Genomic DNA, 18,739 nt, shown 5'->3' with positions numbered 1-18,739 from the left:
AATGATTTAAAGTTAATGTAATTTAAACCATATTCATGTTTTCTCTCTTACCTTTCACCACCAAAATATGGAATGATAATAGCCTACATTTATGAAGTGGAAGTGAGCTTTCTAGATTTGAGTGATGCTTTTAAATCATGTTTTGGTTAATTTGATGTGTGAAGGTGAACGGAAAGGCACTGGAGCAACGAACCGCCCTTGCTGTCTCTGCCTGGCCGGTTCCCCTCTCTCCACTGGGATTCTCTGCCTCTAACCCTATTACAGAGGCTGAGTCACTGGCTTACTGGTGCTCTTCCATGCCGTCCCTATGAGGGGTGCGCCACTTGAGTGGGTTGAGTCACTGACGTGATCTTCCTGTCCGGGTTGGCATCCCCCCTTGGGTTGTGCCGTGGGGGAGATCTTTGTGGACTATACTCGGCCTTGTCTCAGGATGGTAAGTTGGTGGTTGAAGATTATCCCTCTAGTGGTGTGGGGGCTGTGCTTTGGCAAAGTGGGTGGGGTTATATTCTGCCTGTTTGACCCTGTCCGGGGGTATTTTCAGACGGGGCCACAGTGTCTCCCGACCACTCCTGTCTCAACCGCCAGTATTTATGCTGCAGTAGTTTATGTGTCAGGAGGCTAGGGTCAGTCTGTTATATCTGGAGTATTTCTCCTGTCTTATCCGGTGTCCTGTGTGAATTTAAGTATGCTCTCTCCAATTCTCTCTCTTTTTCTCTCTTTCTATCGTTCTTTCTCTCTCTCGGAGGACCTGAACCCTAGGACCATGCCTTAGGACTACCTGGCCTGATGACTCCTTGCTATCCCCAGTCCACCTGGTTGTGCTGCTGCTCCAGTTTCAACTGTTCTGCCTGCGGCTATGGAACCCTGACCTGTTCACCGGACGTGCTACCTGTCCCAGACCTGCTGGTTTCAAGTCTCTAGATACAGCAGGAGCGGTAGAGATACTCTGAATGATCGGCTATGAAAGCTAACTGACATTTACTCCTGAGGTGCTGACCTGTTGCACCCTCGACAACCACTGTGATTATTATTATTTGACCTTGCTGGTCATGTATGAACATTTGAACATCTTGGCCATGTTCTGTAATAATCTCCACCTGGCACAGCCAGTAGAGGACTGGCCACCCCTCATAGCCTGGTTCCTCTCTAGGTTTCTTCCTAGGTTCTGGTCTTTCTAGGGAGTTTTTCCTGGCCACTGTGCTTCTACACCTGTATTGCTTGCTGTTTGGGGTTTTAGGCTGGGTTTCTGTACAGCACTTTGTGACATCAGCTGATGCAAGAAGGGCTTTATAAATACATTTGATTGATTGATTAATATTCTCAGATTTTTACATGTCATTTATCATACCTTTAATCTGAATCACAGACAGTGTGCTTTCTGTTCCCACAAAAAACATCCTCTCCCTCTCTATCTAACCAGGGCTCATCTGTTAATAGGGAGACACATGTAACTGGAAAGACTTAATGAGAAGACGTCTCCAGGCAAAGTTTTGTCAGCTCACCCTGGCTTTGTCTAATTATCCCTTTTTCCATAGATTGGTGTCGGAATACACCTGTCTGTCCATCCCGGATTCCCTCCTCTGCCCGTGGATACAGACAGACCAACAATAATATCAAACTTTCCACGGACAGATGAGATTGGGAGAAGTCACAAATGGCTGCACCCAGGATGAATGAGGATGAGGTAAGGTGTCAGATGGTTTAAGCTGCCCATCAAATTCTCTCTCCCCTTCAATGAGTGTGTGAAACAGACGTGGTTTGATTTCTCAGAATTATGCTGCGACTGAGTGGTGTTTCCCCCCTGAGATGTTAACAATGGATCCTTAGTGATCCAGAAGAGAGTATCATCCTGGGGCCATCCCTGGCACCCCTACAAAACCACACCTCACATCAGCTCTCTCTCTCTCCCACGCTCCATCAGCCTACCACTGGGGATGCATGAGGGTATGAGCAGAGCAGCCAAACAAGTGCAGGTTTTCCATTGACAGATACTATATGTTCTGGGGAATTGGCTCTTAATGTCTCTATAATGTGTTATTGTTTACCCCACATAGCACAACCGACCTATCATGAGAGAGATCGTTTGCGGAGCCTGTTGGTTGATGGTTGACACTTGTCTCTCCAGGCTACTTGCTTCTCAACAGAGGCCTGTTTTAACCCACCCCCACATGTCAAAAAACATGATTCATGTTCAAGCCACTTCTTGCTCTTGCTGCTCACCATTTTCTGTTGTCATAACACCTCCCCAGGGCAGTGGTGGGATATGTTTAGATTTAACATGTAGCTCAGACAAGTAGAGAAGGAGAGGAAGGGCCCCTACGAGCCCTTTGGCATATTATTTGCCTCCCTTCTGAGGTCGTAGGGTCCTCACTGTCTGTCCTCTATCTTTCAGCCCTGGAGAAAGGAGGGGAACTGAGTTTACCCCCCCCCCCCCCCCCCCCCCCCCACACCTGAGCACCACAGGCCGATACTGACACCTAGACTCCAGGTGTGGAGCATGCTCGCTTCACTCTGATTGACCAAGTCATCATCATGTATCCATTTCAATCCCGCTAAACTCCCCTGTTCTGTTACATTCATGTACATCAGTCACTGAACCCACCTATAGGGAAAGAGATAAAGAAAAACTGTGTAGGTAGGGTTAAATTAGGGTTTGTTGTTGAGTTTTTCAGGATAGGTCTAGTGTGAAGATGGATGGTGGAGATGTTTATCCCTGTGTGTGTGTGGCTCCTTTTCCTAACCACCAGTAAGACACCCTATTTTCTGATGCCAGCGCTGGATCCCTGGGGCCGTCAAAAGCAGTTTCCTGGAACTAGAGAGGATTTTGAGCCGGATCAGTCTCCCTCTCCTGGCTAGACTCCATGGCAGCAGCACTGTTGTTAGGTGGAGGAACTCACCCGTCCCACTGAATGAGTCCCCTATGCCTTTGTTTTAAACATAAAGGGAAAATGATATGTTATTAAATCACTTATATTTAATGCACTGAACGATCCTTCTCAGGCAAAATAATACATTATAACTCTACAGTCATAGCCCCGGAGAGACAAAATGAAGAGCCCAATTATGACGAGCTAAATTGCTGCAGGGCAACGATGTTTGGATACCAGTCATTTTTTGGAAGGCAACTGATCTTCTCATTCTCCTGGGGGAAATGATCAGTTTGTCTTTGAAGCCGTGATGAGAGGTTGAATGAAAGCAGATGAGTACCTGTCAAAAAAGAGAGGGAGAATTCATAAGGTCTCTGTGTCTATGGGGACCAAGGAGAGGGGTTCGACTGGCATTTGTTTCTGCTCTTTGACTGTAATGGAGCACAGCGGTGTAGAGGTGAGAGGGGTGAGGAGGTGAGAGGGGCGCGCCCACCCAGAGAGAGGAGGTGGTGAAATGACTGCCCTGAAGATACTGGTGAGTCTCTCCTCTCTCATTCTCTCTCTAACCTTCTCCCCCCCCCCCCCCCCCCCCCTCACTCTACCTGCTGCCCTTCTGGCCTGAGAGAGCACAGGGAGCATGGATCATGCATCTGTCAGCCTCACACACACACACACACAGCCCTGTGGCCATACCACCTAGGAGTGGTGACACCTAGACCCCGGAGCATGTGCTGTCTCGGTGAGGATGAGAGATCATGTCCACCCCCATGACTGGATGACATGCCGTCTTGCTGCACTCTGCTCTCCCAGGGAGAGAAGGTTAACAGCAACATGGCACAGAGAGGAGCACCACATAGCACCTCACCGGGCTTCCCCTGCCTGCCAGTAACATTACACAGAGTGACAGCTTCCTATCCACAGTCATGCACCAGGGTTTAATCACACTCTCATCATCAAGTCATATGTGTCAATGAGTCTTAAAAATGTGGTTTTGAGGAAGTCGAAAGAAGATAGATGATAGATTGATGAATACTTTAATTGTGATACTGAAATGAATGAATTGGGGAATTGGTTCTATGATGAAAATGTAGATATCGAAACTAACACTTATGTGTCCACATATTTGATTATTATCCAATAATTTAGAGGTTTGATTTTACAGATATATGATCTTAATTTGATCACTCTTTTGTTGCTGAGAATTTCCCCACACAGCAGGAAATGCAAACTTATAGTTTATTCAATCTTAAAAAGTATTCTAAAGTTTGTATTTAACACTTTAAAATGTCAGACTTGATTTGCCCTAACGAAAAATGTATCAACACTGACAAAAAATGTCCATTAATTAAAATCCACATAATAATTCACATGTCCTGTTGCTGCAGGATTATTTTCCTGCTGTGGCAAACTGGTTCATATTAAGATCCTACATCTGTACAAAAGGTAATCTTTCAACAACAACAAAAAATCTTAGTTTTACAGTCAAATAGAATTTCAGGTGATACCACATGAATGTAAATATCCCATACAGTATGAATAAACGTATGAGTTCATAGCAGCACCAGATGTCATGTGTTGAGAACACAGAGCTCTGGATCTTATCTCTATTTTCCTGTTCTGGACTTTGTTGATCTGGAAATGCTTTGTTTGTGCTTGTAATGGAGGTCAGGCCTACACTGTTTGTGTGTCAAATTTGATTTGTCACATGCATCGAATACAACAGGTGTAGACTTAACCGTGAAATGCTTTCTTACAACAATGCAAAGTTGAAAAATAGTAACACAAGAAGAATGAAATACACAAGAATGGAGATATATACGGGGAGTACCAGTACCAGATCAATGTGCAGAGGTATTTGAGGTAGATATGTACATGAAGGCAGGGTAAAGTGACTAGGCATCCAGATATCAGATTATAGATTATAATAAGAGTAAAATAAAGTACAGAGTAGCAGCAGCATATGATTAGTGTAAAAGTGTGTGTGGTTGTGTCGGTATGCGCGTGTGTGTGTATGTGAATGTGTGTGGGTTTTGTGAGAGTCAGTGTAGTGTGTGTGTGTTGTGCTTCTTTGTATTTGTGTGTGCAAATCATGGAGCTGAGAGAAAGGGGGAGACAGATAGGGAGGTATAAGGGGGCTTATTGTGGTCTCCTATCACTTTAGCTGCAGAGCAAACAGCTGTGTTGGTGCTTCAGGTGTTCCTCCACTGCAGCCATGGGGCTCATGGGAGCAGCCTCCCCCACCAGTTTCCCAGCCCTCAGCAGCCCTCAGACATGAAGGAAGGGATTGCCAAGCGCTTACAGATGTAGGATCTTAATTTGAGCAAGTTTGCTCCAGCAGGAAAATAATCCTGCAGCAACAGGAAATGTGGATTATAATTAATGGACGTTTTTTGTAGGGGGTGATGCATTTTTTGTTCGGGCAAATCAAGTCTGACATTTTTAAAGTGGAAATTACAAACTTTCAAAGCCTTTTTAAACCTTGAATGCACTACATGTTTGCATTTCCTGCTGTGAAGGAATATTCTCAGCAACAAAATGTTGAGGAGGGGGTTGGTGGGCAAACACAGGCTGAGGGGATGGGGGGCACCTTCGCTGTGTGAAATGAATTCACGAAAGCAGTTGTCATCTGTCCTGCATCATATCTACTGTCTATTTAAGTTTCTCTCTGTGTACTTGTCTCTGAGGCCTTGGCTCGGTCTCCAATGAACCGCACGGTCTCCCTCAGGGTGCTACTTCAACCCTGCGTGGGAAGCTGCACTGTCTGAGACATGACAGTGTCAGAAAACAATGTCGTAAAACTCAAGAGTTATGCAGAACACAAACACAGCATAGTAGGACTTTCATGAGTTCTACCTGTGAGTTCTACCTGTAGAACCTTCAGTAGAGCTCACTTTTGCCACAAAGGTCATCAGTAAAATGCCCATGTCTCCTCTGCTGTCACCCATGCTACAGCACAAGTTACCCTAACACTTATTTATATCCAGAATCATCAACAGACTCCCAGTCAACCACCAGTAATAACTCCCCATCTAGCCACCTATACTTCAGTGGTAGGCCCCTCCATAGAGGTATGCACTCAGCCCTGTCATGGCTCTAGGCATTGCATGTTCTTGTTGTGGGTTGAGCAATTGCATTAGTCATTTCACATTCCAAATTCCTACCCCATGCCGTATTCCCCAACCCTCTCTCTCTCCCTCTCCCTCTCTCTCCTTCAACCAATCCATTGCTCTGTTCATCCCTTCATCACTTCCATTTTGCCAGGGCTGGGGAGGGTGTGGCCTGGTTTGGTGGTTTGGGAATACACACTGATGCTATCCTGCAGTACCCTCTCCTTAGAGAAGGAAATGTGACAGAGACTAGACTTTTGACCCGAGGGTTCAAATTACAGGAGGGGACCTTGCTATATGTATGTATGTATCCTGGAGCAAGGTACCTAGCTACCTAACCCGCTACACTCCAGTTAACCTCTGCTGTACTTGTACAAATAAGTAATATATAAACCTGAAAGCTATGTATGTTGCTATGGATAAGGGCATTCGCTAAGCAACGCAAATGTATCATACAAATACATGCATCAAAATGTCCAGGCCCAGAGCTCAATTCATCTTCATCCATCAGAGCATGACACATTTCCACAGCCCAGCCCAGCATAGTCACCGCCCACTGAACCCGGCCAACAGAGACACAAGGCGGATAGTGTTACTGCCACCGTCACCCTACATTGTGTATGTCATTCACGCCTCTGTTGTGTTTCAGGATGAGAGTGAAGAGTTTGAGCACATCCAGCCTTCCTGGCCACCCTCACACACCCGCACATGAACACTGGGACTATAAACACACACGCACACCACTCTCATTATGCTAACCACAAGTGCACACACACACACACACACATATGCAAAAACAATTATCTTCCCTCACCTTGCTGTTTTCAGTCTGCACATAGAAATACAATCACACACACATGTATGTTACCCCCCCTCTGAAGCTCCCCAGACTCCCAACTCTGAGCAGCCTCAGTCCTGTCCTTGGGGGCTTGTGCGTGAGAAGATGGCAGTGGACTCAGCAGCCCCCTCCACTCAGGGCAGTGGGGGAAATGAAGGCTTTAGGAGTTCATTATAAAACAACAGCAGCAGCAGGAGATCAGCCTCCTGGGCTCCAAACGATCCCCCGTCTCATCCTTCCATCGACTTCTCTCTCTTTATGTTTCTCTCCGTATCTCTCTTTCTCCCCTCGTCCGGCTCGCAAGTAAACGACACATCCTTCCGTCTTGTCCTTGCGTTCCCGTCCTTTCTCTCCCACTCTCTCTCCCTCTTCACCCCCCTCTTATTGTAAGCAATTTTATGTAATAAAGGTAAATATTGATAAACAGTCATTAGGTGGGTTCCTATATGAGCCAGCAGTCTGCTCGTGTCAACCTGTGACCTGTTGGATGTTTTAATAGAGCAGAGCTCATTATGTTGGAGCAGAGAATGTTCATGTCTAATCCCTGTGATCAGAGATAAACATCAAAAGCTCCGGGACATGACACACTGTAAATGTAGCAATATCTCAAACAATAAGCCTCTGTGTGACTTGGTTCTCAGTGGAGAGCCTTCTCTCACAGGTATGAATATTTAATTTCTAATCATTAGCGTTAGATGTGACCTTTTGCCCTTTGAGAGGCGCACTGTATATTGAGGTCAAAGGGGGAAAAAACATTCTGTAGACAACATTCTTCTGCATCATCATCTTTGACATCATCATCATTATTGTTGTTGTCATCATGACTGGCCTGTTGTGCCAGAGGCAGAACACCTGTATGTGTGCGTGCTGCTCTCCTCCCCCTGCATGTGTTGGGCAGTTGGTGGTTGAGAGTGATGCACTGAGACCACAGTCCTTTCAGATGAAAAGGAGGGCAGGGCAGCACAATCAGGAAGTGGTTTTGCTGGAGAGAGACTGCTCGTGTGTGGAGCTCAGGGCAGGTGCATGGAAGTGGCTTTGTGACTGTGATTCTGTGATTGATATGTGTGTGTGTGTGTGCGTGCGTGCGTGAGAGCGAGAGAGACATACGGAGATAGGGAAAGGGAGACAGCAATTGATCAGGATGAAAGAAAGAGAAGTTACTGCCACAAGGCTCCCGTACATTCATTTTAAGACAAGAAAGTAAAATATAGAAACAGGTAACATCCATGATAATTACTTATAGTAACTATAAATGGAGACAAAGACATTTTTTACAAATGTATATGTTGATTTATTTGAATTGCTTTTAAATAAGAATATACAGTATGTCACAATGTAAATAATATTGTAGCAGTATACAGCTATGACCAAGTTTAAAGGAATTGTACATTGATCTAAAAGTTTGACTTTAGTTTCATGACAGACACAAGGAAGTATTTGCAAGGCAAATAAATCATTATGATAATTGCCCAAAGACCAGATGAGGTAGAGATATATACGATTCCACTGTCTAATATGCTTTGAGCCTGATATGAGTTATATCCATGTACATAACTCTATATCTCTGCATAAACAAGAAAATAAACACTGGCACAGGGAACTGATTGTAAAATATTGGAAACATAAATGGGTGCCTAAAAGCCCTAGGGGCAGATATGGACCTTTAACCCCAACCCACGGACAGACACAGAGGTCTGGCATGGAGAGCTGGAGGAATGGCGGAGTCAAATACGGCTATTTTCTCTGATTGGTAATTGAGAAAACAAGCAGCATGATTGGGCCATTTCAAAGACATTAGAGAACAAAGATGTGCCTGAATTAGACTGTAGAGAAAACGGTTTGATTTGGTCAGGGGAACACACTTGAAAGCACAGCACAGTGCGTGCAGACATGCCCACTTATAAATAAAAAATAGAGCAAAGTTCTTTAAAGTGTCAGCAAGAGAAGAACTTTGCATAGCCGTTTTTATGGACAGTGTTTGGAGTTTCCCTTAGTTTGAGTGCAATTTCCTTTTAATTTTTCCTTTACTGTATTAACAATGTCAAACATGTAGTATTATCATAGACATTCTCACAAGAGACAACAGGTCTACTTTACCACACAATAACCCTATGACTGCATTTAGTCATAAATGACATACTAACTAGCTATGATTATAGGCAACCTGTACTAACATTCCATGTTCAGACATCCAGTGATTCAATGGGACTTTTTAAGGTGTGTGGTGGATATCAGTATTAACCCAGATACATTTCTCACCTTAAAGCAAAGGAGTAAAGTACTATACATAACATAGCAAACATAAGTGCTTCATTTTTCTATTACGAATGAATGAACTCTTAGACTGCTCTCACAGCAAATAAAGAGACCAGCAAACAGCAAATGAGACAAGCAGCCAGGCAGACGGAGACAGACGTCAAGAGGCTCTAGATTCCTTTTTGGCATTTTCTGGCGCTTTGGAAATGCTCTAAATCTTTATGTAAGTACTACAGCATAGTAGCAGTTAGACAAACTGACTAAGGAACAGACCGACAAAAGAAGAGGACCAATGGAACTGTCAGCGCTCCCACAGAGATGATGTTGCCAAATAATGATGGTGACCTACTGTTCATTCCAGTACCTTGTGAAGAGCCCATTCCCTGCCCATAACTGTCCAGCAAGGCAACCGTCTCCCTCTCACTTATGGTCTGTGATGTCAGTGCATTCAGTAAAGGCAAAGCAAAAAGTGGTCTTGATACTGCCTCATCTGAGGAGACAGCACATGTTCGATTCCAACAAGTGGCAAACTACCAACAACATTATGACCTTGTTTCATTTCCATGCTTCCCAAAACAGTTCTCAGTTCCGAACAGGCATCTGTAAGGGTATGTTTAAAAGTAAAACCCTTCAATTCATCAAGAGTAATGTCTGAGTGGTTCCTCTCCCCATCTTTTCCTCTCTCTCCCCCTTTTCAGGTATTTTTGCAGGTGTACACTTCCTCCTCCCTGACACAGGTTTGACACTCTACATGGCAGCACCAGCGCACCTGGCAGTGGCAGGAGAGGGTGGTGAGGTGCATGGCCGTGTTGTAGCCGCGCCCGCAGCAAAGGCTCTGGCAGCTGGTGTCCTTGGCACAGGAGCGTCCGGCCGTGCCGGGAGAGTAGCGTGACGGCCTGCAGAAGCTAGGGGAGTCCTCCAGGAACACCAGGTCAGTGGAGCGGTGGCTCTGGCCATGGCGACGCGGCCCCGCCAGCTCCGTCTCCCCGGTGGCCGCGTTGGTGACACTCAGCACACGCACGGCCGTGTCATAGCGGAACTTGAGCAGCCGGCCGGTGTCATGGAACGGGGACAGCTGCTTCCAGCAGGTCCGCACGGCACAGGAACCAGAGACGCCGTGACACTTACAGGTAGTCTTCAGGCCACTCTTCACTGCCTGAAAAGGAAGGATGGGGGAAAGGAGGGTGATGAGGAGGAAGGGGAAGAGAGTGAAATGTCAGTTTATTCAGTCTGATTCATTAGCTGGGCTCTTATTGTTGGTGCTGAGCTTCAATGCCATACAACACTCCTTCCATGGCCTCCAACTGCTTTTAAATGCTAGAAAAACTAAGTGCATGCTCTTCAACCGATTGCTGCCCACACCCTCCCGCCCGACTAGCATCACTACTCTGGACGGTTCTGACCTAGAATATGTGGACAACTACAAATACCTAGGTGTCTGGTTAGACTGTAAACTCTCCTTCCAGACTCACATTAAGCATCTCCAATCCAAAATGAAATCTAGAATCGGCTTCCTTTTTCGCAACAAAGCCTCTTTCACGCATGCTGCCAAACATACCCTCGTAAAACTGACTATCCTACCGATCCTTGACTTCAGCGATGTCATTTACAAAATAGCATCCAACACTCTACACAGCAAACTGGATGTAGTTTATCACAGTACCATCCGTTTTGTCACCAAAGCCCCATATACTACCCACCACTGTGACCTGTATGCTCTCGTTGGCTGGCCCTCACTACATATTCGTCGCCAAACCCACTAGCTCCAGGTCTATACGTCTTTGCTAGGTAAAGCCCCGCCTTATCTCAGCTCACTGGTCACCATAGCAGCACCCACCCGTAGCACGCGCTCCAGCAGGTATATTTCACTGGTCATCCCCAAAGCCAACACTTCCTTTGGCCGCCTTTCCTTCCAGTTCTCTGCTGCCAATGACTGGAACGAATTGCAAAAATCACTGAAGCTGGAGTCTTATATCTCCCTCTCTAACTTTAAGCATCAGCTGTCAGAGCAGCTTACCGATCACTGTACCTGTACATAGCAAATCTGTAAATAGCACACCCAACTACCTCATCCCCATATTGTTACTTAACCTCTTGCTCTTTTGCATCCCAGTATCTCTACTCACACAGCATCAACTGCACATCTATCACTCCAGTGTTAATGCTAAATTGTTATTATTTCGCCTCTATGGCCTATTTATTGCCTTACCTCCCTACTCTTCTACATTTTCACACAATGTACATAGATTTTTCTATTGTGTTATTGACTGTACGTTTGTTTGTGTAACTCTGTGTTGTTGTTTTTGTCGAACTGCTTTGCTTTATCTTGGCCAGGTCGCAGTTGTAAATGAGAACTTGTTCTCAACTGGCCTACCTGGTTAAATAATGGTGAAATAAAAAAAATTAAAATCTAGACAGAGTGAACCAGTTTCCTGCATGGTGGGGCGGGGGTCTGATGGTATGGGGCTAGTCGTCCTTTAGTTTAGCTCAGTATGAACGGTTGAGATGATGGATTAGGGAGACTGTTCGGCATGCAGTATTTCATTCACCTGACGTCTCGCATTTAGACAGCGCCTGCGGATTCGTTTTTTCAATGTGTTGAAACTAGCTCTTTCTCACGGCTTCTCTCCTGTCTCTCTCCTATGAAGCCCGAGGCATCACAGACAGACAGCAGAATCTTTCCACCCTATTCTGTGTGTGTGTGTGTGTGTGTGTGTGTGTGTGTGTGTGTGTGTGTGTGTGTGTGTGTGTGTGTGTGTGTGTGTGTGTGTGTGTGTGTGTGTGTGTGTGTGTGTGCACGGAAAACGATCATAAGAGTTTAAAAAGCTTAAACAGTTAGAGAGTTTGGGTTAGCGGCCAAAGGATGGTGTCCTGCCTTCGTTCAAAAGTTCACTGAGCTTGGTGGTGGTGGACTGGGGGTACCAGCGCTGAGGCACTCAGCCAGAGAGACTCTAACTGGGTGGGGGCCAGAGACAGGTCATGCGGCATGGGGGTCATCCTTACGGGCAGGGGGGAGACCCAGGGGCTACTTCAGGGTTGAAGAGTTCTGCCGAGTTCCGCCCTACGCAGGTATGAACCCCTCAGGGGCATCTCAGAACATTACTGAGGGATGAGGGTTAGAGGGGGGTGTTGTGGAAAAACAACCACCTCCGGGTCTCTACTGAGCCGGATAGGTGGAAGGTGAGGAAAACACCTCACTCAATAAAGATAAGATAAGATAGACTACTTCAGTTCATCCTGTTGTTTGTGTCTCTCCCTCTCTCTCTCTCCCTCTGTCTCTGAAGGGCCTGCTGCCTCAGTTGAAAGGTAAAGGGGAAGAGCCTTGGGGCTGGCTGTTTCTAAGCTACACACACAAATACACACATAGTGTTACCGTATGAACATTATGTGGATTTATGGAGAAGAGCCCAGTTCAGTGCCATACAGTAAGTGGAAAAAATGCTTGCTCGTATATTAAAAGAGGCAGCAGTTATAATTGTTCTCTCTGACGGGAGACCTTTAATTTTCTGTGGGCCCGCACAGCAAGCTTTATCATGCCTGCCTTGGAACACCTGGCTCCAGGGATCTGACAGCAGTCTGTCTCCTCTCCTATCCCTGTTACTTGCTGCCTCCCTCAGCCTCGACCAGCCCAGGCCCAGTAGCTATCTATCCACCAGGGCTACAGGAAGGGATACAGCATGCAGGGGGAGTGGGCTACTGGCACTGGATGAGATATATGGGCAAGGAGTCAGGGTGAGACCTGGTAAAGTAACAGTCCCTGCTGCCTCTGTTAGAAGAGTGCATTGTATGGTAAGCAGTGTTGGGGTTGTCTTCTGCTGGTGGGTCTAAAATTGAGCTGTTATTGGCTGATATGTTTATGATGCTTGGGAGGAAACTACTCACTATGGGCATAGGCTTATACCTTTCTCTTTTGAAACAAATAACTTAAGCCACAATAGTGTCACTCACAAATGCTTAATGGGCTTCTTGTTGTTTTGCTTGAGCTTATCCACATGTCAACACTCACTCACTCACCCGGATTCCAACGTTAATGTTGTGGGAGTCGATCTGCGCCCTCAGGTCTTTGCTGACCCTCTTCTGGCCCAAGAACTTCTTGAGAAATTTGGTGCTGTATTTCAAGTTGTCACCGCAGACCCCCCACTGCCATGCCTCGCGATGCTGTATTCCTGGGGAGTCATCGCACGTGCACCTCTCCATTCGGCCCGAGCTGCAAGCTTTTGCTAGTGCGTGGGACAATGCCGCTGAAGACACCGCAAGAAGAAAGGCAGTCTCCTTGAAACCTGGAATAGACAAATTACATCAACAATTAATAATAGTCTACAATAAAAATGTTAAATGTTGTTTACTCCTCGTAAATTGGCCAGACATGCAAAGACTAGACTATCATCCAAGCTCATGAGATAAATATTTTGGTTACATTCTACTCCCATGTTTCTACTCCAGTGTTCCGTTTAAAGAGTTGTGTCATGATTCCTCTGCTGACTGTTCCCGGTGGTATGGTTTCGCACTGTTATTTGCTTAGCCCAGAGACATCGCTATGATGTATTTTAATCCAATTAATTCTTATTTTGACTAGGAAGGATTTTTCCCTCCAGATGAAAGTGAGTAATCACGTCGCCCTTTTCCTCTGGTAACTGGGCGGGTTTCCGAGATATAAATAACCACTGGGCCCTCGTAGGCCCCGCCGCACCGGGCTTTTTGGCTCTTTAGCCCTTAATTAACTCCATGCTGACCTGTTCATGGCTCTTCGTGCTGATAGCATAACCATGCTCTAAAATTATTTTATAAGGGGTGGAGCATTAGCCGCTGACTTTTTGTTGTTGTTGTAGGCTATAGACTAGAGTTTAGCCTGGATCATGATTTTGAGATCACTCACCTACCCCCACAACAGTCAATTTATCAATTCAATATACTTACATTTTCAATCAATTGCATTGTTGCACTTGAGAAATCCTTTGCATCATCAAGTAGTAATTTGACCCTTACGATATTCACAACACAACTTCAGTCTAGGCTATTAGGCCTACATGTTAACTTGCTTCCCATGTTGCGTCCCTCCAGATGGAAATCTTGCCCTCATATCTCTGTGTGTAAATACATGGCACTCTGTGAATTGATGACATGTTATTGCACCTCTTTTCAGAAGACTCCCGCGGCCGTCCAAGCTACAGTTCCAGCGCTCGTTCCGGAATTGATAGCGACACTCCAGGAGGCTGAGGCGCACTGATTCACGCAGCGTCTCGGCCAAACCCGGCTCGCGGCGACACAGTCGTTTCTGCCTACGGGCCAGGGTCATCTGCTCGCATTGTTTTAGGTGAGCTTTTCCCGTTGGGGGTTCATTGGAGAACGGGGCAGGCAAAAAGACCAAGGGCTCTCGGCCTGTCAGCCTTTCAAAGGAGACAAATGTATACATTCAGTGCAGTATAGTTATCACTGACGTTACCAAATTCTAAAGGAAAATGTCATAGAAATAATCTTATCAAGGAAATATAAATATGTAGACTTATAAATAATACCAAACGATCTGGTGGTCCTGGGAATAAAGAAAACATGTTGTTCCGGCAGGGTAGCCTAGTGGTTAGAGCGTTGGGCTAGTAACTGAAAGGTTGCAAGTTCAAATCCCCGAGCTGACAAGGTACAAATCTGTCGTTCTGCCCCTGAACAAGGCAGTTAACCCACTGTTCCTAGGCCGTCATTGAAAATAAGAGTTTGTTCTTAACTGACTTGCCTAGTTAAATAAAATAAAAAGGTTAAATGTAAGTCGCTCTGGATAAGAGCGTCTGCTAAATGACTTAAATGTAAATGTTCCAGAGTAATGTCTATAACATGTGTCCATAACAATTACATTTTGTTTATAAAGGCATAGCCTATAAATCGAAACAATATGTATAGTTTTTGCCTACTCTACAAGCTTTTAACAACACACTACACATAGGTATATGCGCAATTAAGTATAAACGTAGTAAGTCATACCAAAATGTCTGATTTTGCTTCCAAAGTAAAATTACGCACATATCGGTCCATATTTGACTTCGTCTGTCCTACCCACATGTGCCCAATAAAACCACATAATAATGCTAAAAAAGGAAACTGAGTGTAGGATTCTAATTTTAAAATAAAATATTAAAACAAATTTGTTTATGCATGCAAATGAGCTCCCTCATACAATAGACCGTGAGAAACCATTCACACTCACAGCAAGTCATAGATCATACAAAGGATATCTTAAATATTCAAATATTCTGCTCTGAGACGTATTTGTTTACTTTTAGATAGCAGAAAAATGCAATCATAAATAATCTCTGTGGATTTGAACATCCAAACAAGTCAACATTTACAGTCCTACATTATGGTCTCGTGCGTAATTGCGCACGATAGTCATGGAACGCTGGGCTTCCATCATATAGGCAGGCAATGTACGTCGCATCACATGCATTATTTCCTACAGACATCGATCTGCTGTATATGTTAGAAGTAAGGAAAAGACAATAAAACTGCAGAGACATAACAGTAAAAGAGTTGTGGCTGACCCAAAATATGCTGCAGTGTGCGAGAGGAGGATGCAGAGCTCAATGAGTCGCAGTAGGCAGGCGGTCCTTGGGAGCCTAGAGCACATGATGACGGGTCAACGCTGCTCTTCATCTCGCTGATTCTGCACTGGGAAAGTCTGTGCCGTCTGGCTGGCTCACCTCCTAAGTGGCCCACACAAACTTCGGTCCACTGCGGCAGGCGCGGTCCCAAGGGAGGCAAGGCCTCTGGGGAGCGCATCATCGTACCACACGCCCATTGGACTCCCTTGTCGTCCCGCCCCAACCATTGAAACGCCCCTTAGATGGCAGTGACAGGTAGGAAATATACCTGGCTGTGATGAGCATTCGTCTGGGTTTTGTCATTATCGTGCCTCATATTCAAACTTGCTGGTGCATTTTCATTCTACCCACTGACAGATCTACTGTGCCATGTTTATGGTGGATACACCAGTGGCAAGTGTATGGGCATATACCAGAATAACTATAGGCTATAGGATGTGGCTGGCTATAGAATGACTATAACCGAGTGTACTCCTTTAAGAAGTTCGGTAGCTGCCTGAGAAGGTAGACATAGCCTACAAATACAAACATGCAGATACACTTGTTATTGCAAAAATGGATCTTGGATTATAGGTATAGGATTACATAGGTATCTATTAAGCAATAAATACTTTTATACAGTTGAATCTCCACCATCACTTGCTGACTATTTTCCATTGCCAGCAAAGACTCGCTGATAGTCTGTCTCGTTCTTGATAACTCTATTTTAATTTTGGTCATAATGTTTACAAACCACCAAGGCTCCAATCTAATTTTCTCTACCTAACAGTGTTTTTTTCTTTGATTCTTACTTACTGTTTCATAGCAGCAGGGAAAAACCTCTATAAATACGTTTTTGTACTCAAATGAATTACATCTTTATTTCAAATCAAATTTTATTTGTCACATACACATGGTTAGCAGATGTTAATGCGAGTGTAGCGAAATGCTTGTGCTTCTAGTTCCGACAATGCAGTAATAACCAACGAGTAACCTAACCTAACAATTCCACAACTACTACCTTATACACACAAGTGTAAAGTGATTTAGAATATGTACATAAAGATATATGAATAAGTGATGGTACAGAACGGCATAGGCAAGATGCAGTAGATGGTATAGAGTACAGTATATACATATGAGATGAGTAATGTAGGGTATATAAACATAAAGTGGCATAGTTTAAAGTGGCTAGTGATACATGTATTACATAAAGATGGCAAGATGCAGTAGATGATATAGAGTACAGTATATACATATACATATGAGATGAGTCATGTAGGGTATGTAAACATTATATTAAGTGGCATTGTTTAAAGTGGCTAGTGATACATTTTTACATAAATGTCCATCAATTCCCATTATTAAAGTGGCTGGAGTTGAGTCAGTATGTTGAGGTCCCGTGTGGCTCAGTTGGTAGAGCATGGCGCTTGCAACGCCAGGGTTCTGGGTTCAATTCCCACGGGGGGACCAGGATGAATATGTATGAATTTTCCAATTTGTAAGTCGCTCTGGAAAAGAGCGTCTGCTAAATGACTTAAATGTTAAATGTAAATGTTGGCAGCGGCCACTAAATATTAGTGGTGGCTGTTTAACAGTCTGATGGCCTTGAGATAGAAGCTGTTTTTCAGTCTCTCGGTCCCTGCTTTGATGCACCTGTACTGACCTCGCCTTCTGGATGATAGCGGGGTGAACAGGCAGTGGCTCGGGTGGTTGTTGTCCTTGATGATCTTTATGGCCTTCCTGTGACATCGGGTGGTGTAGGTGTCCTGGAGGGCAGGTAGTTTGCCCCCGGTGATGCGTTGTGCAGACCTCACTACCCTCTGGAGAGCCTTACGGTTGTGGGCGGAGCAGTTGCCGTACCAGGCGGTGATACAGCCCGACAGGATGCTCTCGATTGTGCATCTGTAAAAGTTTGTAATATATTTATGCTCACATGGGCGCTTGACCAAACGCCTGCAAGGAGAAGGAACACATTGTGGGATAGACAGCCCTAGACAACACACAAACTAATAACAAGTGGCATGCCCACTGCCTACTGCCTGGTGAATAAGTAATTACTGTACAACAACACATACAGACAAACATCAACAATAAGATTTAATTTTAATGTAATAAATCTCAAGGCTTATACCCCCTAATTAAAGGATATTATATGCTTCATGACACCTGTAGATATAGCTGCCTACCACCCATGATGTCTCAGTCCATAGGCCATTTTCATATAAAATCCCTTTTATTCACTTCATGTCCAACAGCAACAACAACAACTCTGGTTTACAATCACCATGTTGATGAATGGGTAATCAAAGATCTAGTTGTCTGCTCAGTGTGACACCTGCATAACTGAGGGAACCGGACAACCACCTGAATTAGCTAACAATGAGCACAAACACATGAAAGGTGGACACACTTCCACCTGATGATATTGCACTCACATAGGCATATGTCTATAATTTCAGAGTGGTTGATTTATGGAAATGAAACACGAAACGGAAACTATTGGCTTTGACTTATTGGGACATTATGACTGCAGCATGGAGACGGCCCCATCTAGTGGATTTAATATGAACAACACACACTGTGAGCCTTTCACAGATGATCCCAACAACCTTGATGAACGCTTGAACCCTGATGCACCTTGAACTTCGCAACCCACTTCTCCCCTCTGCCCACCTCCAGGGGCCCCCAACGCCAGTTTACATACTTGTTGGCCCTATAGACCTAGCTGTCATTGTAGACCTTGCATGTTAGTGTTGGCCATAGAGATTCCATTAAATTACTTAATTTGTATTATAATTCCTATTTCTATGGTGTTGGCTCGGACTCTTTCAGGCTGTTTAACTAAAAGATGAATGACAGAAACAGGCTGGAATTCTTTGATCAGAAATGTAAATTGTAGGCTGTTGCTTATTGATTGAGATTATGATCTCTATGACATTATGGGTAAGTGGCCTAGCCATAAGGCATATAAGGCAGCACTTGCTTGCCATATCTAATATAAGGCTATACACACCCATGGTCCTGTATTTTCCGGACGTTTTTCTTCTTCTTCTGGATTGAACAATTGCAACCGGTTTGTTTTGGTGCTATCCTCCCCAA

General features: G+C 44.7%; 1 protein-coding gene across 1 annotated transcript; it reads right to left on the bottom strand.

The window, feature by feature from the left end:
- Positions 1-8,085: 8,085 nt before the first annotated feature.
- On the bottom strand, positions 8,086-15,734 carry LOC129830006 (protein Wnt-9b-like). The gene is made up of 4 exons (XM_055892129.1): positions 15,599-15,734; positions 14,202-14,455; positions 13,083-13,348; positions 8,086-10,224 (listed from the first exon to the last, which is right to left on the bottom strand). Exons 1-4 carry the CDS (start codon positions 15,682-15,684, stop codon positions 9,763-9,765), a joined length of 1,068 nt encoding a protein of 355 aa, XP_055748104.1. The 5' UTR covers positions 15,685-15,734; the 3' UTR covers positions 8,086-9,762.
- Between the last annotated feature and the right edge of the window lie 3,005 nt (positions 15,735-18,739).

Source organism: Salvelinus fontinalis, chromosome 2, assembly GCF_029448725.1.
Source record: "Salvelinus fontinalis isolate EN_2023a chromosome 2, ASM2944872v1, whole genome shotgun sequence".
Lineage (NCBI taxonomy): Eukaryota > Metazoa > Chordata > Actinopteri > Salmoniformes > Salmonidae > Salvelinus > Salvelinus fontinalis.
Note: the sequence above shows the minus strand (reverse complement) of the source record. Positions and strands in the feature narration are given on the sequence as shown.